The 15,857-nt window shown below is 40.9% G+C and overlaps 3 protein-coding genes across 7 annotated transcripts in view; 1 reads left to right on the forward strand and 2 right to left on the reverse strand.

Moving 5' to 3' along the window:
• TIPARP (TCDD inducible poly(ADP-ribose) polymerase) overlaps positions 1 to 4,016 on the reverse strand; it is a 61,783-nt gene extending 57,767 nt beyond the window's left edge. The window contains exon 1 of the mRNA XM_077825910.1: positions 3,242 to 4,016. The gene's annotated coding sequence lies outside the window, so the exon portion shown is untranslated. The remainder of the gene's footprint in view (positions 1 to 3,241) is intronic.
• A 126-nt stretch (positions 4,017 to 4,142) lies between these two features.
• On the forward strand, positions 4,143 to 9,213 carry SSR3 (signal sequence receptor subunit 3). Its single transcript, XM_077825912.1, has 5 exons — positions 4,143 to 4,533; positions 5,421 to 5,547; positions 6,526 to 6,624; positions 7,803 to 7,934; positions 8,660 to 9,213. The coding sequence occupies exons 1-5, from the start codon at positions 4,395 to 4,397 to the stop codon at positions 8,724 to 8,726; spliced, it is 564 nt and encodes a 187-aa protein (XP_077682038.1). The 5' UTR covers positions 4,143 to 4,394; the 3' UTR covers positions 8,727 to 9,213.
• Positions 9,214 to 12,724: 3,511 nt separating this feature from the next.
• KCNAB1 (potassium voltage-gated channel subfamily A regulatory beta subunit 1) overlaps positions 12,725 to 15,857 on the reverse strand; it is a 228,393-nt gene continuing 225,260 nt past the window's right edge. For all 5 annotated transcript variants that reach the window (XM_077826229.1, XM_077826226.1, XM_077826227.1 and 2 more), the window contains 3 exons: positions 15,457 to 15,577; positions 13,435 to 13,523; positions 12,725 to 12,814 (listed from right to left, as the gene is read on the reverse strand). In XM_077826229.1, the coding sequence (XP_077682355.1) occupies positions 12,725 to 12,814; positions 13,435 to 13,523; positions 15,457 to 15,577 (300 nt within the window). The remainder of the gene's footprint in view (positions 12,815 to 13,434; positions 13,524 to 15,456; positions 15,578 to 15,857) is intronic.

A 15,857-nucleotide genomic window follows, 5' to 3' on the forward strand; every position in this document is an offset into this window, starting at 1 on the left:
ATTAAATTTTTTGGACAGCTCAATTTCCTTCAGACAGTGATTAATATCAAAACTATAGGTCTGATCTTGCAAATCCTTCCTCATGCAAATAGACCTTATGAGAGCAGTCCTTAGGCCTGTAGTTTCATTAATTTCAATGGCATTACTTACATGAATAGGGACTGGTGATGAGAGTAAGTCTTGCAGGACTGTGACTGGACCCTGTTTTAGATGTGACTTTGTTTTGAATCAAAGGCAAAGGTGTTCAGAAAGGAAATGGCTGTTGTTGAGTTTTGAGCCACCGACGCCACCCAGCACCAGTGGGCCGCTGCTGCCCATCCTCCCTCAGCACTAGTGGGGTCCCAGGCCACCTCACCCAGCACCCACAGTGCCCCTGGACCACATACTCCCCAAGCACCCACAGCCCTTCCCCCCCACAAGTTTTAGTTAGGGGTATATAGTAAAAGTCATAGACAGGTCACGAGCCATGATTTTTTGTTTACTTCCCATGCCCTGTTCATTACTTTTACTAAAAATACCTGTGACTAAAATGTAGCCTTAATTATAACCACTTTACTACAATAAGTTTTCTCTCTCATCCAGCTTTCAACAAATGGCATAAGCGAACAAAGTTATCAAACCAAATAAATGAAAACTAACTTCCTTACCACATGCTCTTGAAGCCTCTTCAGACTGGAGACAAAACTCTTTTAGTATTTGCAATGTAACTATGTTTAAAAACATATTTAAATATGGTTCAGACATGGTTACAACAATCCCTACTTACAATACTTATTCAGCCAGTTTGGATTTGAAAAGCAAATGGTCTAGTTGACCAGAAGGAAGAAGATACTGTTCCAAAGTGAGGTTCTCCCTCCTGTGTGTACCCAGTGCTGGGACAGGAACTTGGATTCCTATCCTACATGCTATATTGCTTAAAAAAAAAAAAATTACCCACACTACTAAAACGGAGAAATGTATGTAACGCTCTGGTCAATTCTCTGAGTAATAACATGTCTTAGACAGAAAGTTCCTTTGACTAGAACATTTGCACACTGCTTAGTCACATAAATAAATAGTATCATTAGTAAACATGTGGTTGTTTTACTGTTTGTTTTAAGAAGAACCCACAGGCAAATCTCAATATTCCCAGTCTTCCTTACTACTTTCTTACTTTATATTTAATAGAAATTTTAGAGTGCCATCTAGGGGCAAACAGCATTTGCCAAAGGACTGTTGAGGTCTGTTGTATAGTATAAAGCATTTCCAGAACACATTTAGTGTAACCTAAAGATGCTGCGATGAACTGGGACACTATGGGTCAGATTTTTAAAGGAAGTTAGGCGCCTTAAGACAGACAACTAATGGGATTTTCAAAAGTGTCTAGGTGCCATGGCAGTTAGGCACGTAGGTGTTTTTGAAAATACCACTAAGGTGCCTCTGTGCATCCTTCGGTGCCTAAATACCATTAAAAACTTGGACCTATGGAACGTCTTTTTTGAAGAGTTTATGCTTTTTTTTGTTATTTAATTAAATTTTTCACCCTTTTGGGGTGTGAAGAAATCCTTCCAACTACAAGCTAGTACAGTTGTATTGTCTAGAGACAGGCAAAAAAATGGCTTTAAGACAAGGGTGAATGGACTATATGGGGAATCCCATTACTAATTACTGGATTTTACAATTTAGTGAAAATGCAAAACAGTGCTAAAAATAAAACCTCACCGATAGTGCTTAAAATAAAATAGTGTTGTAATAGGAGGGAGGTACAGCATGAACTAATGTTTGCAGGCTAAGGGTACTAAGTGTGAGAAGAAGTAACGGCACCACCTAATGGTTATAAATGCCCTAGCTATATTTCAAGCCATGACTGACAACTGGGGGAGGGACTCATTTGCTTATTTCCTCTTGTTTTTTCCTACCCCCCCCCCAGATGTTCTGGTTTAACTTGGATTTAAACTTGGAGAGTGGTCAGTTTGGATGAGCTATTACCAGCAGGAGAGTGAGTTTGTGTGTGTATGGGGGTGGGTTTTTGGAGGGGGGTGAGGGAGTGAGAGAACCTGGATTTGTGCAGGAAATGGCCTAACTTCATTATCATGCACATTGTGTAAAGAGTTGTCACTTTGGATGGGCTATCACTAGCAGGAGAGTGAATTTGTGTGGGGGGGTGGAGGGTGAGAAAACCTGGATTTGTGCTGGAAATGGCCTAACCTGAAGATTACTTTAGATAAGCTATTACCAGCAGGACAGTGGGGTGGGAGGAGGTATTGTTTCATATTCTCTGTGTATATATAAAGTCTGCTGCAGTTTCCACGGTATGCATCTGATGAAGTGAGCTGTAGCTCACGAAAGCTCATGCTCAAATAAATTGGTTAGTCTCTAAGGTGCCACAAGTACTTCTTTTCTTTTTGCGAATACAGACTAACACGGCTGCTACTCTGAAACCTGTCATTTGCTGATGTGTTGTTTCCCCCTTGGCCCATAGGTAGCATGACATCACTGACACTAGCCCTGCTATCACAATACAGTGCCACTCTAAGCAGTCTTGTTGGTCTACATTTTGGTAAATTTCAAATAATTAAATCAACTTTCAGTATGAATTTTCAGTTTAACAAAAGGAGGTCCAGAAAGAGTCAACCATGCTTAGATTTTTTCATGGATGTATCTCTCAAATTAATTTTGAAATTTTCAGGTACCACTTCCCTACAGCACCTAAGTTTTCTCACATCAGAGAGAACAACAAATTCGAAAATTAAGCAGAGAGCTTCAAGATGGACTGATTTATGAGAAAAGATTAAAAGAACTAACCATTTCTATTTTGGCTAAACAATAATAATTTTTTTGTAAATTATCCTCATGTATGTGTAAATGTATGTGTAAATACTAAGGACGGAGAGAAGAACTGCTTTGTCCTAGAGGACATGAAGTAATGGAACAAAATTACACCAAGGAAAATATCCTAATAGCAAGATCTATTAGATTATGGAATATTCTCCCAACCCTACTTGTGAAAGTTCCAAAAGTTGAAACAAGCGAGAGAGAAATAGCTGCAAAGGAGCTATGCCAACTACATTTTAAAAGGGTGGTTAGGACAAACAGTAAATGTTGTTTACTAGTGCTCTCTTTCCTCCAGTTTCTCACATACATGCTTTCTTACTGGTTTCTTAGTTTTTCAATGTACTTAGCCTAATTCAGTATTCATAATTAAAAACGTCCTAGTAGGGCATGTCCTATGACATTATCACAGGAGGTACTCACTCATTACCTTAAAAAACTTGGTCCCCAATCCTGCAAGCTGGCAGATCTCAGTGCTCTCAGCCACAGTAATCATAGCAGGTGGCAACAGCAGCGTTGCAAGACGATGAGATCTTGAGGCAACGGTATTCATAATGTGTAATACAGTCCGTACGCTCCTAGGTGACTTTGCGTAGAGCGGCGACCTCCCGACATTGCATGCTCACGTTGGTGCAGCGAAGCGCTTTCGGCGCGAGGTCAGTGTGCTGTGTTGCAGGGCTGACACGTAGGTGCGAAACCACTGCAAGGCCAGCAACGACCCAGCAGGGTGAGGTCACCGTGGGCCGCTGCTGTGGCACTTCAGAGCACAAGCAGGGGGAGGCGCTCAGGGCTGCACTGGTACCGTGGGACAGACTGACCGAGGCAGCTCCCCTGGGCCAGTCCCAGCTGCCATCTCTTGCGCAGCTGCACCCGTGACACTTTATGCAAAAGGCTGCATGGGCGAATTCGCTAGTCAGAGTTCATTGCTGGTGGTGACAGAGAGGGGACGTGGCGGGGACCGACCCTGGCGCATCAGAGGCCTGGCTCGCGCCAGCGCTTAGCGGCCCGCGAAAGGAGCGAGCGATAACGGCGTCCCCTGACGGGGTGGCCCGAGGCTCTGGAGGGCTCGGCGGGGTGAGGGCTGGCCGTGAACTCGAGGCTCCCGGCTGCGGCCCAGGGCACCTTCCCCCGGGCCCGGATACTGGCGGGGATGCTCCGCCCACCAGCCGGCTTCTTCAGCATCTCTGTGCGCTTACGCCGCTCCACCCCACACCCACGTCGCCTGCCCCTCTCGAGGCACGTGGAAAGTGACCCCTCCCCCCCTCCGTCGCCTTCCACGTCGGCCGGGCCTGGTGACCCGGAAGCGATCCCCGCTCTGCTGGGAGTCGGAAATATTTTCTCCGGCGTTTGTTTGATACGACGCTCTTGTCGGAATCCGCTCGTTTAGACAGCGGAAACTAGCCGCTTTCCGGGGCGTTTCGCGGCCGGGAGGAGAGGAGAGGCTGCATGTTGACCCCGGAAGGACTCGGGGCAGAGGCGCCCCCCCGCCCTTCGGCTGTGTGTGCTGAGTGTACGTTGGCTGCCTCAGCTACGGGTCCCGGGCAGGACCAGCGGTTGGGTTTCTCGCTCGGCAGGTCTCGGCGATGGCTCCGAAAGGCGGTAGCGGGGCCCGGCAGCAGTCGGAGGAGGACCTGCTCCTGCAGGACTTCAGCCGCAACCTCTCGGCCAAGTCCTCGGCGCTCTTCTTCGGCAACGCCTTCATCGTGTCCGCCATCCCCATCTGTGAGTGCCCGCGCGGCGAGCCAGCGAGCGGGGCTCTCCTTGGGCCGCCATCCCTGAGGGGCCGGGCGGGCTCACCCCGGTCGCTCCGTGTCTGGCGGGCTCGGCTCCCGCCGCTTCCTTTCCGGCCCGGCGGTCCCGGGGGAGGGGTCGCGGCTCGAGGCAGCCTCCGTGGTGGCGACGTGGCACGTTAGTGGGGGGAGAGCTGCGGGGTGGAGGGGTCTGAGCAGCGGGCGTATCGCGGCTACGTCCTGTGCCGGGGCCCCCGGGCAGCGGCAAGCCCCTGAGCCCATCTTCCAGCGCTGGCAGCCGGCTGCCTCCTGCCCTGGAGAAGGGAGACGTGATGCGTGAGGCCGGAGCAAACCAGCGGCTCTCGTGGAATCTGCCATGGGGCCGTTCGTGTATCCACGGGGGGGGGATCCCGAGTCCCACCGCCCGCTCTGAAATTGCAACGCCCTCTGGGGCATTTGCTCCAGCAAGGTGAAGAGAGGCATCGCCTTCCAAATCCTGCCGTGACTAACTTGGCCTTCAGCTTCCCTGCACTTAATTGTTTGGCAGAGGCGTGGGAAAAATTTGTGTAGTGGGGGTGCTGAAAGCCATTGAACAAAACTATAAACCCCGTATATGATGGAAACCACTTCAAGCCAGGGGGTGCTACTGCACCCTAGTACTAGCACCCTTGCTGTGAGAGTGTCACAGATGAGCCCCTAAAAACATAGATCTTCTCTGCCTCAGGAAAGTGACATTTTAAAAAATTGACAGCGCTGTCTTATTTCCGTCCAACACATATGACTAATTCTAGAGCAAATGTAGTGAAGACAAAAATGTTCGGAACCTCTCTCGCTTAATGGGGAAGTGAATAAATCTTTATGAATATTCTGGTTTTTTAGGGCTGTACTGGCGGATATGGCACATGGATCTTGTTCAGTCTGCAGTCCTGTACAGTGTAATGACCCTTGTCAGTACATATCTGGTAGCCTTCGCATACAAGAATGTCAAGTTTGTTCTCAAACACAAGTAAGCTTGCTAACAATTTGAATGTATCTTTTCATAACAGAGATAGTGAAATTAACATTTACAGTGGGTTGTTTATTCAAATTTTTATCCAATTCTGGTGTATTGAATAAAGCTCAACTCCCTGAAGCATCATTTGCCACTCGGAGGAGTATCTTAAAGGATGCAGGGTGTGTCCACTGCATGAAGGAGATTCTCTAAGAACGCGTCTCCTCTTCTGCTCCAAAATGTAATTCTAGTTTAAAAAATTTTTTGTTTTACATAAGGATTGGAGTAGCTTCGGAAGTTCTAATCTGCTTTTCCATGACTTCTGATATTGCATTGGTCAGTGAATTGTCCTAACTCTTGATTGAATGGAGTTCTTAAGCATCAAGCTCAGATTTTGATTGGTAAATTTCTGCTGAAAATCCTAAACCATCAGAAGAAAAATTAGAATGTCATTGGTTTCACTGTGGAGATGAGCATCCTCAGCCAAGTGAATGACTGCTGTCTCAAAACGTCAGTGTGCTGAGGGTTTATGAGACTATTACTTGAAAATCATGCTTAAGTCTGTTCTTACAATTGTTGCATGTAACTCCTGAGATCACTATAGCTGAAAGATCAGAGGGAAACAATATTTTTTTTAGTTGTCTGATTTGATGGCCTTAACACCAAACTTACAAGAAAGTTGGTACTTTCCCTTACATTGGCAATCGATTTCTCCTGTTTGTGTAGGTCTATCCCATTTCTGTGTGGAAAGACATTTTTAACGAAAAGGAAAAGAACCAACTTTGGTAAAGGTCTCATGGGCAGCTGTAGTACCAGAAACTACATTTGATTAATTCTCTAAAAATCAACTAGCTTTCAGTTGGTGTCTGTTTAATTTGATACAAAGTTGCTAAATGTTTTGGTTTGTTTTTGACTCCCATAATGTAAATGAGAAGAAACTGTAGTTATTAAACTTTCATATTTTGATTCTGATCAAAACTCATATCATTGCAGAGTAGCCCAAAAGAGAGAAGATGCTGTTTCCAAAGAAGTTACTCGCAAACTTTCTGAGGCAGACAATAGGAAGATGTCTCGCAAAGAGAAGGATGAGAGGTAATCTCCTTTAATTCTCACTGTAATGTTTCATAATATTTTGTATGACTAGGATCCTAATTTTAAAGGCTCTTGATAGGATATTAGTCACTGTCTCTTCCTTCATGACTTGAGAAGACATCTACAGTCCGTGGGAACTCTGCAGCTGATAGATCCTATGGTGAAGCACTTTTGAGCTGAGGCAGGATTGTTAACAGAAAGTCTGTCTTTGGAACCATTTATCAAGACAGGATCAGAGAGGCCAAGACTGACTGTCTTTGGAACGTGAAAACTCAGCTTTTCACAAAAGCGTTCCTATAACTGAGTCTGAATAATGGATTTTTTTTTTTTTTTTTAAAAAAGAGAAGCTGTATTAAGGAGTGGTGAAGGTTAGACCCTTGATAGACAAAGTGGATCTCAAATTTGAATTTAATGACTAAGAACTTTAGTGATGGGTATATTAGGAATACTTTGTTTGATAGCTATAAAAAAACAAACTTAAGACACTTATGACTCTTTTGAGAGGTGCTGATGAATACTTCTGGGAATTGAACCATCAGCTTTTTAGAGCAAGGACCATGTTTTCCCTTGGATTGACAGCATGGACACTGTACCTGCAAAATGAGTATTCATCTCAATCTAGTAATAAAGGTTCAGTTTTTGTGACCTTATGTTTTTCAAGAATCTGGGTCCAAAATGACTTAAGTATGTACGCGTATACTCAATAAATATGGGTTAGTATTTCTGTAACTAGCTTGTCAAGCCTCAAGTAGCCCTGATTGCATTCTCTGTTGTAGAAGCAGCCTGAAAACAGTCAGAGGAGCAGTATGTATGCAGCTAGGCAGGGAATGTCTTTGTATAGTTGTTAAACTTGGTTATTTGGGACACAATTGTGCCCTTGTGGTTTCTTCATATTCTGTTATGGAAAGAAGAAGAGACACAACAATGTTAAACAGCATTGCATGCATCTGGTTTTATTAATTTATCGGTGACAGAAATGACATAGTCCTATTATGGTGACTTGATGTACAGTAACTCATTCTGTCATGGTAAAAGGTACTTTATCGAGAGGTTTCAGTGTGTCCTTTTTTTACTGTCCTACAAGGTGCTCTCTCTGAAGGAGTGCTGCAGTAGTGGTGTTAGTGTCCAGATTTGTATTAATCTACAAATGTTTAAAATTTATTTGCATTTATACATAGAATTCTGTGGAAGAAAAACGAAGTTGCGGATTACGAAGCAACAACATTTTCTATCTTCTACAACAACACCCTCTTTCTCGTCTTGGTCATCATTGCTTCATTCTTTCTGTTGAAGAATTTCAACCCCACTGTGTATCCTTTACTATTTCACTGTAAACAAGCTGAGAACTGTTCACAAGCTTTTTATTGATAGCCAGGTAGTTTCGTAATTTAGTTTGTCCAATGACATTTGGGCATTAAGTTATAGAACAGCCTAAATAGAGATTACCAAGGCAGCTCCAACCTGTACTTGCATGCTGATGGTTTTTGTTCTCATTTAGCATTGAACATTCTTGGGTGAACGTTCTCATATGAAGAAGCTGCTGTGGTATGGATAACTTGATGCAATGGTGTGCGCTGCAGTAAGCTAGTTCATGTTAATATGGAACTGCCCTATGATATGTTCTTGTCAGGAAATGTAAATATTAGTTGCTGTGGGCTGTTGTGCTACTCTGCAGTCATTTCCTGAATGTGAAATCACTTCCTCCAGATCTGAAGTAGCTTACTTTATGCAGCACTGATTTGATGCAGTAGTCAAGATATGCTGCCTGGTTAACAGCATTTAAAACTTCTCTTTGGGGGCTAGTCTAGGTTTTATAGATGATGTTTTTTAAAATTAACACACTTATAAATAGGCTTAATTCCTAATAGCATCTGTCTCTAAACTAGACTTCAAGTATGCAGTATCTATTAAAAAAATCAAATGTAGCAAAACTCTGTTTCCACTCTTTCTCTTCAGACTCCTACTGTAGATGTTTATTGCAAGAGATGTTACTTGTGGTAGCTTTAAGTTTACATCCTTAACCTTCTCCCCACAGAAACTACATTCTGTCTATAAGTGCTTCATCTGGACTGATTGCCCTGCTATCTACAGGCTCCAAATAGACAAAACAGTGGTCATCTGTTCATATTTGTGGGTGGATCCAATTTCATTAAAGACTTAAGGGTGGCAAGTGTAAGCAGTCTGAAAACTTGAGCTTTTTTACAACAATAAATGTAAAGCAAACTTTGAATTTAGCTTTGGTTACTTGGTAAGATATTGTAAAAATAAAATTGAATGAATCAAACTTAAGTGGCAGAAGGAAGGAAATAATACCAATTCAAAAACTGTTATAAGCTTAACTCCTTGGAATTACTTTGTAATCATAATAAGGATGATTTGTCAGATGTTTCTGTTGGAGTTTCCATAAACTGGATTAGGCTATCACTCCAAAGCACAGAAAATAGCCGTGCTCTGAACTCTGTGGCAGACTTGCAAATATGATGGGTTTTTTGATATGTATAAAAGAGCTTAACCCATTAGTTACAAAAAGTGACAATCCATCTCTTAATACTTATAATTTGAAACGTTTTAATAAAAAGTTCAAGAATACTGACTGTAGTGGGCTTCTTAATATTTACCTTCTAAATTTCTAAGATTTTCAGTTGGCAAACTATAAGTAGAGCTCTGTGATTGTGGCAGCCTGACCTTGCCCTACATCCTGCTAGTGTATTTTCACTCCATGCATCTGATGAAGTGGGTTCTAACCCACGAAAGCTTATGTCCAAATAAATTTGTTAGTCTCTAAGGTGCCACAAGGACTCCTTCTTATTTTTCCCTTTTAAGGACCTGCTCTTCTCCAGGCTTGACACACCACACAGGTGTGCTGGATTGGGGCTGACTGCATAGAGGATGTCTTTAACCCCTTTTTGACTGGGATGGGGATATGCTAGATTTTCCTACCAATGTCCCTAGTCAACAACCCCAAACTGCTCTATTTGCTCAAAGCTCAATTGCTCTCGTTCTCTTCCCCGTCCCCCCCCATAGCCCCTCTAATACCAAAACTTATAGCTAACACAATGGCTGTGTTGCCTATACAAATCTGTGGCATCCTAAAAACTGAACATAGGGACAGGTTAAAATAAAATGCAATACTGAAATACAAGATGTGATACTGTACCATATTTTCATCTACAAGGAAGATTAACTGCCTTTTTAATATTTAAATAAAGCCTCTGCAGAACTTCCAGTTTGCAGTTCTAGAGTGGTGCAAGTATTAGGTCTGGCTTGCCTTAGAGTATGCAGGGTTTGTCTAAGTATTTTACATGGAGAAGCTTAAAGATGACTTTCAGAGAGGAAAAAGTTTGGATATGTTTTGTTCTTTTCTGCTGCTGCTGCAGAAAGCTATCTTTCAGAAAATTGTTCTAGACTGTTTTCAGGTGTTTTCACCTTGAATTGTGGTCTTTTCTGCCCTGGGCCACTGGAGAATGGTGGGCTTGACATCACAGGTAAGGTCTGCCTCTTATTCTGTTTGTACAGAACCTAGCATAGTGGGATTCATTGTACTTTGAGAACAACAACAAACTCCCACTTCTGCACTGAGGTAGAGTTGTGGGGAGGATAGAAACCAAAAAGGAAGAACATGGCAGAATAAATGTTGGGCCCTAATGCATCCAACTCACAAATAGTACCACTGACTCTTAAATGGGACTACAGTACTCACATGCATAGTTAAGAACATGGATTTGCAGGAGAGGGACCTAGACTTTCAGCCTTTTAGGAAGTTGCTGGTATTTTTCTCTAGGTGACAGGTTACCAACAATGAAATGCTGTTACTGTCAGCTCATTGAATATTTTACTAACATCTTTTCTCTTTAGCTTAGTTTTTTTGGAATGGTTATGTTTGTAAGGCCTGGAGACCATCTTATCAGGTTAGAGTTTCTCCTGAGAATTATATGATGTTATAGGATAAGAAGCTTAACAAATATTTGAAACCCAAATCATTTTTGGACTCTTAATTTAACCCCCCCCTCATTTTCTCCAAATCATGTCATGCTTGCATAACAGTTTCCCCCTCTCTCTGTTTCCCTTTAGAGGAGATCAGTGTCTATAAATCACAGCGATGGTAGGAGTGTCTAAAGTGACAAAGATTGTGTGCTATTATAACCTCTCCCTGACAGCTGGCTTAGAGATGCTCCCAATGCCATAAGTAGAGTGAAGGTTAGCCTAAAAGTTGTTTGTTACTTGGCATTCCATTGCTATCTGCCAAATTATTAGACCACTTGACTCTTCGTATTAGTTTTCTCTCTGAATAATGGACAGTGCCATCTCCCTTTTTAATGAGTATTTATTACATTAATCTCTGTAACAGGCAAGAATTCTTAATTTTGGTTTACACAGAGAGAGTGCAGGATTCCTGTATGACTGAGGGGGAAACAAGGAATGTGTCCTAAAAGAGAAAAGGGACCGGCACAAATAAGGGAATAGTTCAGTCAGTAGCCTGCAAAAGAGTGCATTTCACTTTTTCACCTTTGTAACGTATACTAACTCCTGAAGCCCTTTCACTTCACACAAGAGTTAAGAAGCCAAGAAACTGCACTGATGTATTTAAATATGTCTTAAACTATGCATTAAACATTTTAAGCATGTGGCACTGATCAGTAAAAAGCTGTGGGTGAAACGTACTGTATGGGATGTCCCCGTCATCTAACAATAATGGGCTTTTTTCTGCTCCATGCGCCCTCTTTTGGGCAGCTGATCACTGAAAAAGTAGTAAGATCTTTGTGGGTCAAAGAAATCATTTACATCTCCTTCATTTCAATGGAAAATCTCATTTAATATTTTTATGGATCTTGCAAAACTATTTTCACCTTGCTGCTGAGCGTAATATATGTATTTTCTTGTCCTAAAAACAAAATAATTAATTGATTGTAATAAATGTTCTCGTTAAAAGGTTAGATGCACAAAATGCTTTTATTGTGTACAAGCAGAAGATAGATTGCGGTTCTAATATACAGCAGCTAAGTTCATTTACACATACCATAGATCATGGGATGAAATGGAAGAAAAACATTTTAACTTTAAAAATATCAGTATCTATGGTCTGTTGTTGTCATCTGAAAAATGTGTGCAACTCTCCTGTGTTATGAAGTTAGGAAAAATGGTATACAAGGGTCTTATATGTACTGTACATAACCGTACTCTTCAGTAAGTGTATTTCACACATGTACTGCATACGTATACACTTCCTAAAGTAACAGTAAATGCATTTTACAAAGCAAAGTGAGGTTACTATATTTATGAAGCTGTTCTTAAAATGGGCAGAATAACTGATAAATGCACCAGTGTTTCCTGTGTAAGGATTAAACACTTTCACAAAACTCATTGTTTAAAAATACTACTTATGGCTGATTTCCAGAATACAGTCAGAGCAAATGTAACCTTTTCACCGAAACAAATATCTGGTTTTCTGATATTTTACACCAACTGTGAATTATATAATGAACAGCTGAGCATACTCAATATGCAGAATTCTTAACTGGACTATTTAGAAGCAGAACCATGTAGTAATTAATTTTCTGACTTTTTACTGTAAGGTCCTTTTTCAGCTACAGCCTAAAGCCTATATAAAAATTGCATTTGAAAATTTTGAACTCGCTCATTCTATGATCTAGCTGAAGAATTTTTATAGTTGAAATTTCTTAGAATGCATTTTTACTAAAACTGTAAGTTTTGTTTTTGTTCATTGAAAAAATATATCTGTACATCCTTCTTTAATTACCAAGTACCTAAAGGATATAAATAGTTTTTGTGGTTGGGTTTTTTTTTTGCTTGATATGTGTACTTCACTGCATAAGCATGAGGAGCGAAGAGAAAAGTAAGTCAATGACTTTAGTCAGAGATAAGAATATACAAAGAATATTCTCAGTTGTAAGAGAGATCAACTGTGCTTTTGAATTTTACTGCAGATTGGTGGCAACAGCACACACCTTGAAAAATCCAGTAACAATAGAGACTGAGCAGCAAGCTGCTGCATGAGTCTAATGACTGGATAGTAAGTCAGTACTGTACTATATACAGAGCACTATTTTAACCATGCAGTCCTGTGTAACCATGCATTGCATTATGATCTGTAGTCCTTCTTGCTGATGGGCTTATTCCCTAGAATATTATCTATTTCACTTACAATGTGTGATGTCATCTTGGGAAGAACCTACAGATGAAGAAAAAATAAAGCCCATATGTTAACAGGATTGCTTAATGGGTATTCTGGATTAAACAGATTTTCCAAAATTAAACCAATTGTATAAAATAATGTAGGAGTTCTCTGTCTCTGTAGGGTAAATAGTTTACATTTATATGGTGCCTGCCTTCCTTCCTTCCCAAATTGTAATGACTGTATACTAGAAGATCTGCTGTAATTTTCTTCTGAGGATCTCAGGGCATTTTGTAAACTATACACATGTTAAACATAATTGAACAGTGATGGGAGGGAAGTTTGTGGTCAAGGATATCTGAGGAAGCCCCTCATGAAAAATGCTATGGGGTATTTAATATCAGCGCAGACCTCGATTATTAAATTCTCCTGTAGAAGACTACCGGAGATTGGAAAATAATATTTGTGGGCTCCAGTGAAGTAGACTATATTTGTTTCTTTAATTAAAGTTATCAGTAGACTGCAGAGGAACTGGAACTGAAAATGTATTAAACCTTTAAATTCAGTATACTGAACATCCTAGACTCAGGGTATGTACAATGCTACTTTGAAACAACTTTGAAGAGAAGTAAGTAAATGCTCTTGATATTATTAGGATTTATTCATACACTACTTGCCTGAATGGCTCCAAGATTTTCTATCAGTTGCTGTGGATTGGAAGATCCTAGAAGAACAGAACTCACACCTTCATTTCGCAGGCACCATGCTGGGAATAAGTTTACATGACTGTTAGGAACACAGGAATTGTCATACTGCATCTAGATCAGTCTAGTCCAGAATCTATTTATCTGACAGTGGTCAATAACATGTTTCAGAAGAGGGTGCAAGAAACCCCTTAGTAGATAACTATAGAATAACCTGTCCATAGAGCTAGTTTCTTCCTCATCCCTGTCAGATAGTGGTTGGTTTGTGTCCTGAAGCATGAGAGTTTATATCACTTTTTTTTTTTTAAAGAAGGATCCCATCTAATATAACTGAATGTTTTAATTATCCATGTAAAAGTCAAATTCCTTAAAAAATGTTAATAAGCACTTGCTACGTTGTGGTAATGAGTTCCTCAGGCTAACTAGGCATTGTGTAAATATTTCCCTTTTTCAGTTTTGAATTTGCTGCCTTTGTTTCATTGAATGTCTCCTTGTTCTCACATGGGAAAGGGTAAATAGGACTGCTCAATTTACCTTCTCTATATTATTCATTATATGGTATAGCTTTATCTTTATCTTCTTCCTGATTTATTTCCCCTCTCAACTAAACATTCCCAAACTATTTAACATATGGGAGTCTTTCCATGTCTCTGTTTGTATTCATCCAACCCCTATCTATTTCAGCATATATCCTTTTTGAGATGGGATGATCAGAAAAAAAGTGTTCCCAGTGAGCATGTACCACTGATTTATATATTATACTGGTAAACTGCTGAAAGGGTAATCGCCCAGCATCTTGATTTAGTCAGCATTCATTTACTCCCTGTGATTATAGGTAAGACTTTGTCTTTTAGTCTTATGCACAGGGACTAGATATTAAAGTATGAAATAATGATTCTGATGGAAGATCCTGACCACTTAAGCTGCTAATAAACTGATGTAGGAGCAGGATTTTTGTTTGGTGCGAGGGGACAGGAGTGGTTACTTAAGCTATTTAAACTGCAGGATCATGTCTCTGACAGCCGTCTGTGTGCAACATTTCAGTAATGACGCAAGGCAAACATGGAGAAGACAGCACACTTAATGATTAATGACCTCTCCTTTTGAAAAAAGGTGTTTCTTTGCTGTGTTAGCTGTATTTTAAAACACGAGTCAATCAGGTCTCTGGCTATTACAAAGGTACCACATTCCTGGGACGCTGCTAGAAACCAAGGCACTTGTGATTAATTCATAGTAATTGCTAGCTCACTTTATTGCTGTTTTATAAGAAAATGGATATTGTCTTTGTTAGAGGATGATGGGTCAAGAATACAGAGTAGTAGTTTAAACTGGCATTTTACATTATTCTAAAGCATTTCTTCCCTTTCATCTACTCATCATGTTCGGTCAGTGCATGCCTCCTTATAAAGTAGCACTGCATCTTACATCATCAATCATCATCCATCCCCGGCATCCTGGTCTCCGATGAAGTGGGCTGTAGTTCACGAAAGCTTATGCTCAAATAGATTTGTTAGTCTCTAAGGTGCCACAAGTCCTCCTGTTCTTTTTGCAGATACAGACTAACACGGCTGCTACTCTGAAACCTATTATCTAAATGATCACTTGACTTAATCTGTCTTTCTGAGTGATCGCTTGATTTAAATCACATCTTTCTGAAACAGAAAGCTATCTTTACTCACTGTCACTTCGAATGTGCCATTTGAAATGTAGCAGGTCCCAAGGATACTGCTGGTTCTCTGGCTATTAAGGCTTTTAAGTTATCCCTCACTCAGAGACTTAAATGGAATGAGTGAATACTAATGGAGTACCCATGGCTTTGTGCAAGACAGTTGGCAATGATCTGCCAAAGATCAGCAAAGCACAAAATTTAGTATATGTGAATTACTGTACTAGTTTGAGTGGTTTATTTTTCTTTAATACTATGATGTGAACCAAGTCAAGTATCAAGCAAGAGGGGAGAAAGCAGCAATAAATTATACTTTTAGTATTTCTTACCAACTGCTAGCTGAGGTAGTGTGCATCCAAGACGATCTGCAATTGGGGAAAGGTCTTTCAGCTTTATTTGCTGTTTTCTTCCTTCTTCACTTACAATTTTTTCCTTTAGCCACTGGTAGCACTAGGAATCAAGTATATTGGAAGGTTAAAACTAATACTGATTACCAAGACGAGGTGTGTGGACCAACTTCTGTTGGTGAAAGAGACAAGCTTTTCAGCGCCACAGAGCTCTTAGTGTTTGTCTACACTGACACTTCGTTGGCAAAACTTTTGTCATTCAGGGGCGTTAAAAAAAACACACACACCCCCGAATGACAAAAGTTTTACCGATGAAAAGCGCTAGTGCGAACAGTGCTTTGTCAGCAGGAGTGCTCTCCTGCCGATAAAGCTGCTGCCGCTCC

The sequence above is a fragment of the Eretmochelys imbricata genome, chromosome 9, assembly GCF_965152235.1.
Source record: "Eretmochelys imbricata isolate rEreImb1 chromosome 9, rEreImb1.hap1, whole genome shotgun sequence".
NCBI classification, from domain to species: Eukaryota; Metazoa; Chordata; order Testudines; family Cheloniidae; genus Eretmochelys; species Eretmochelys imbricata.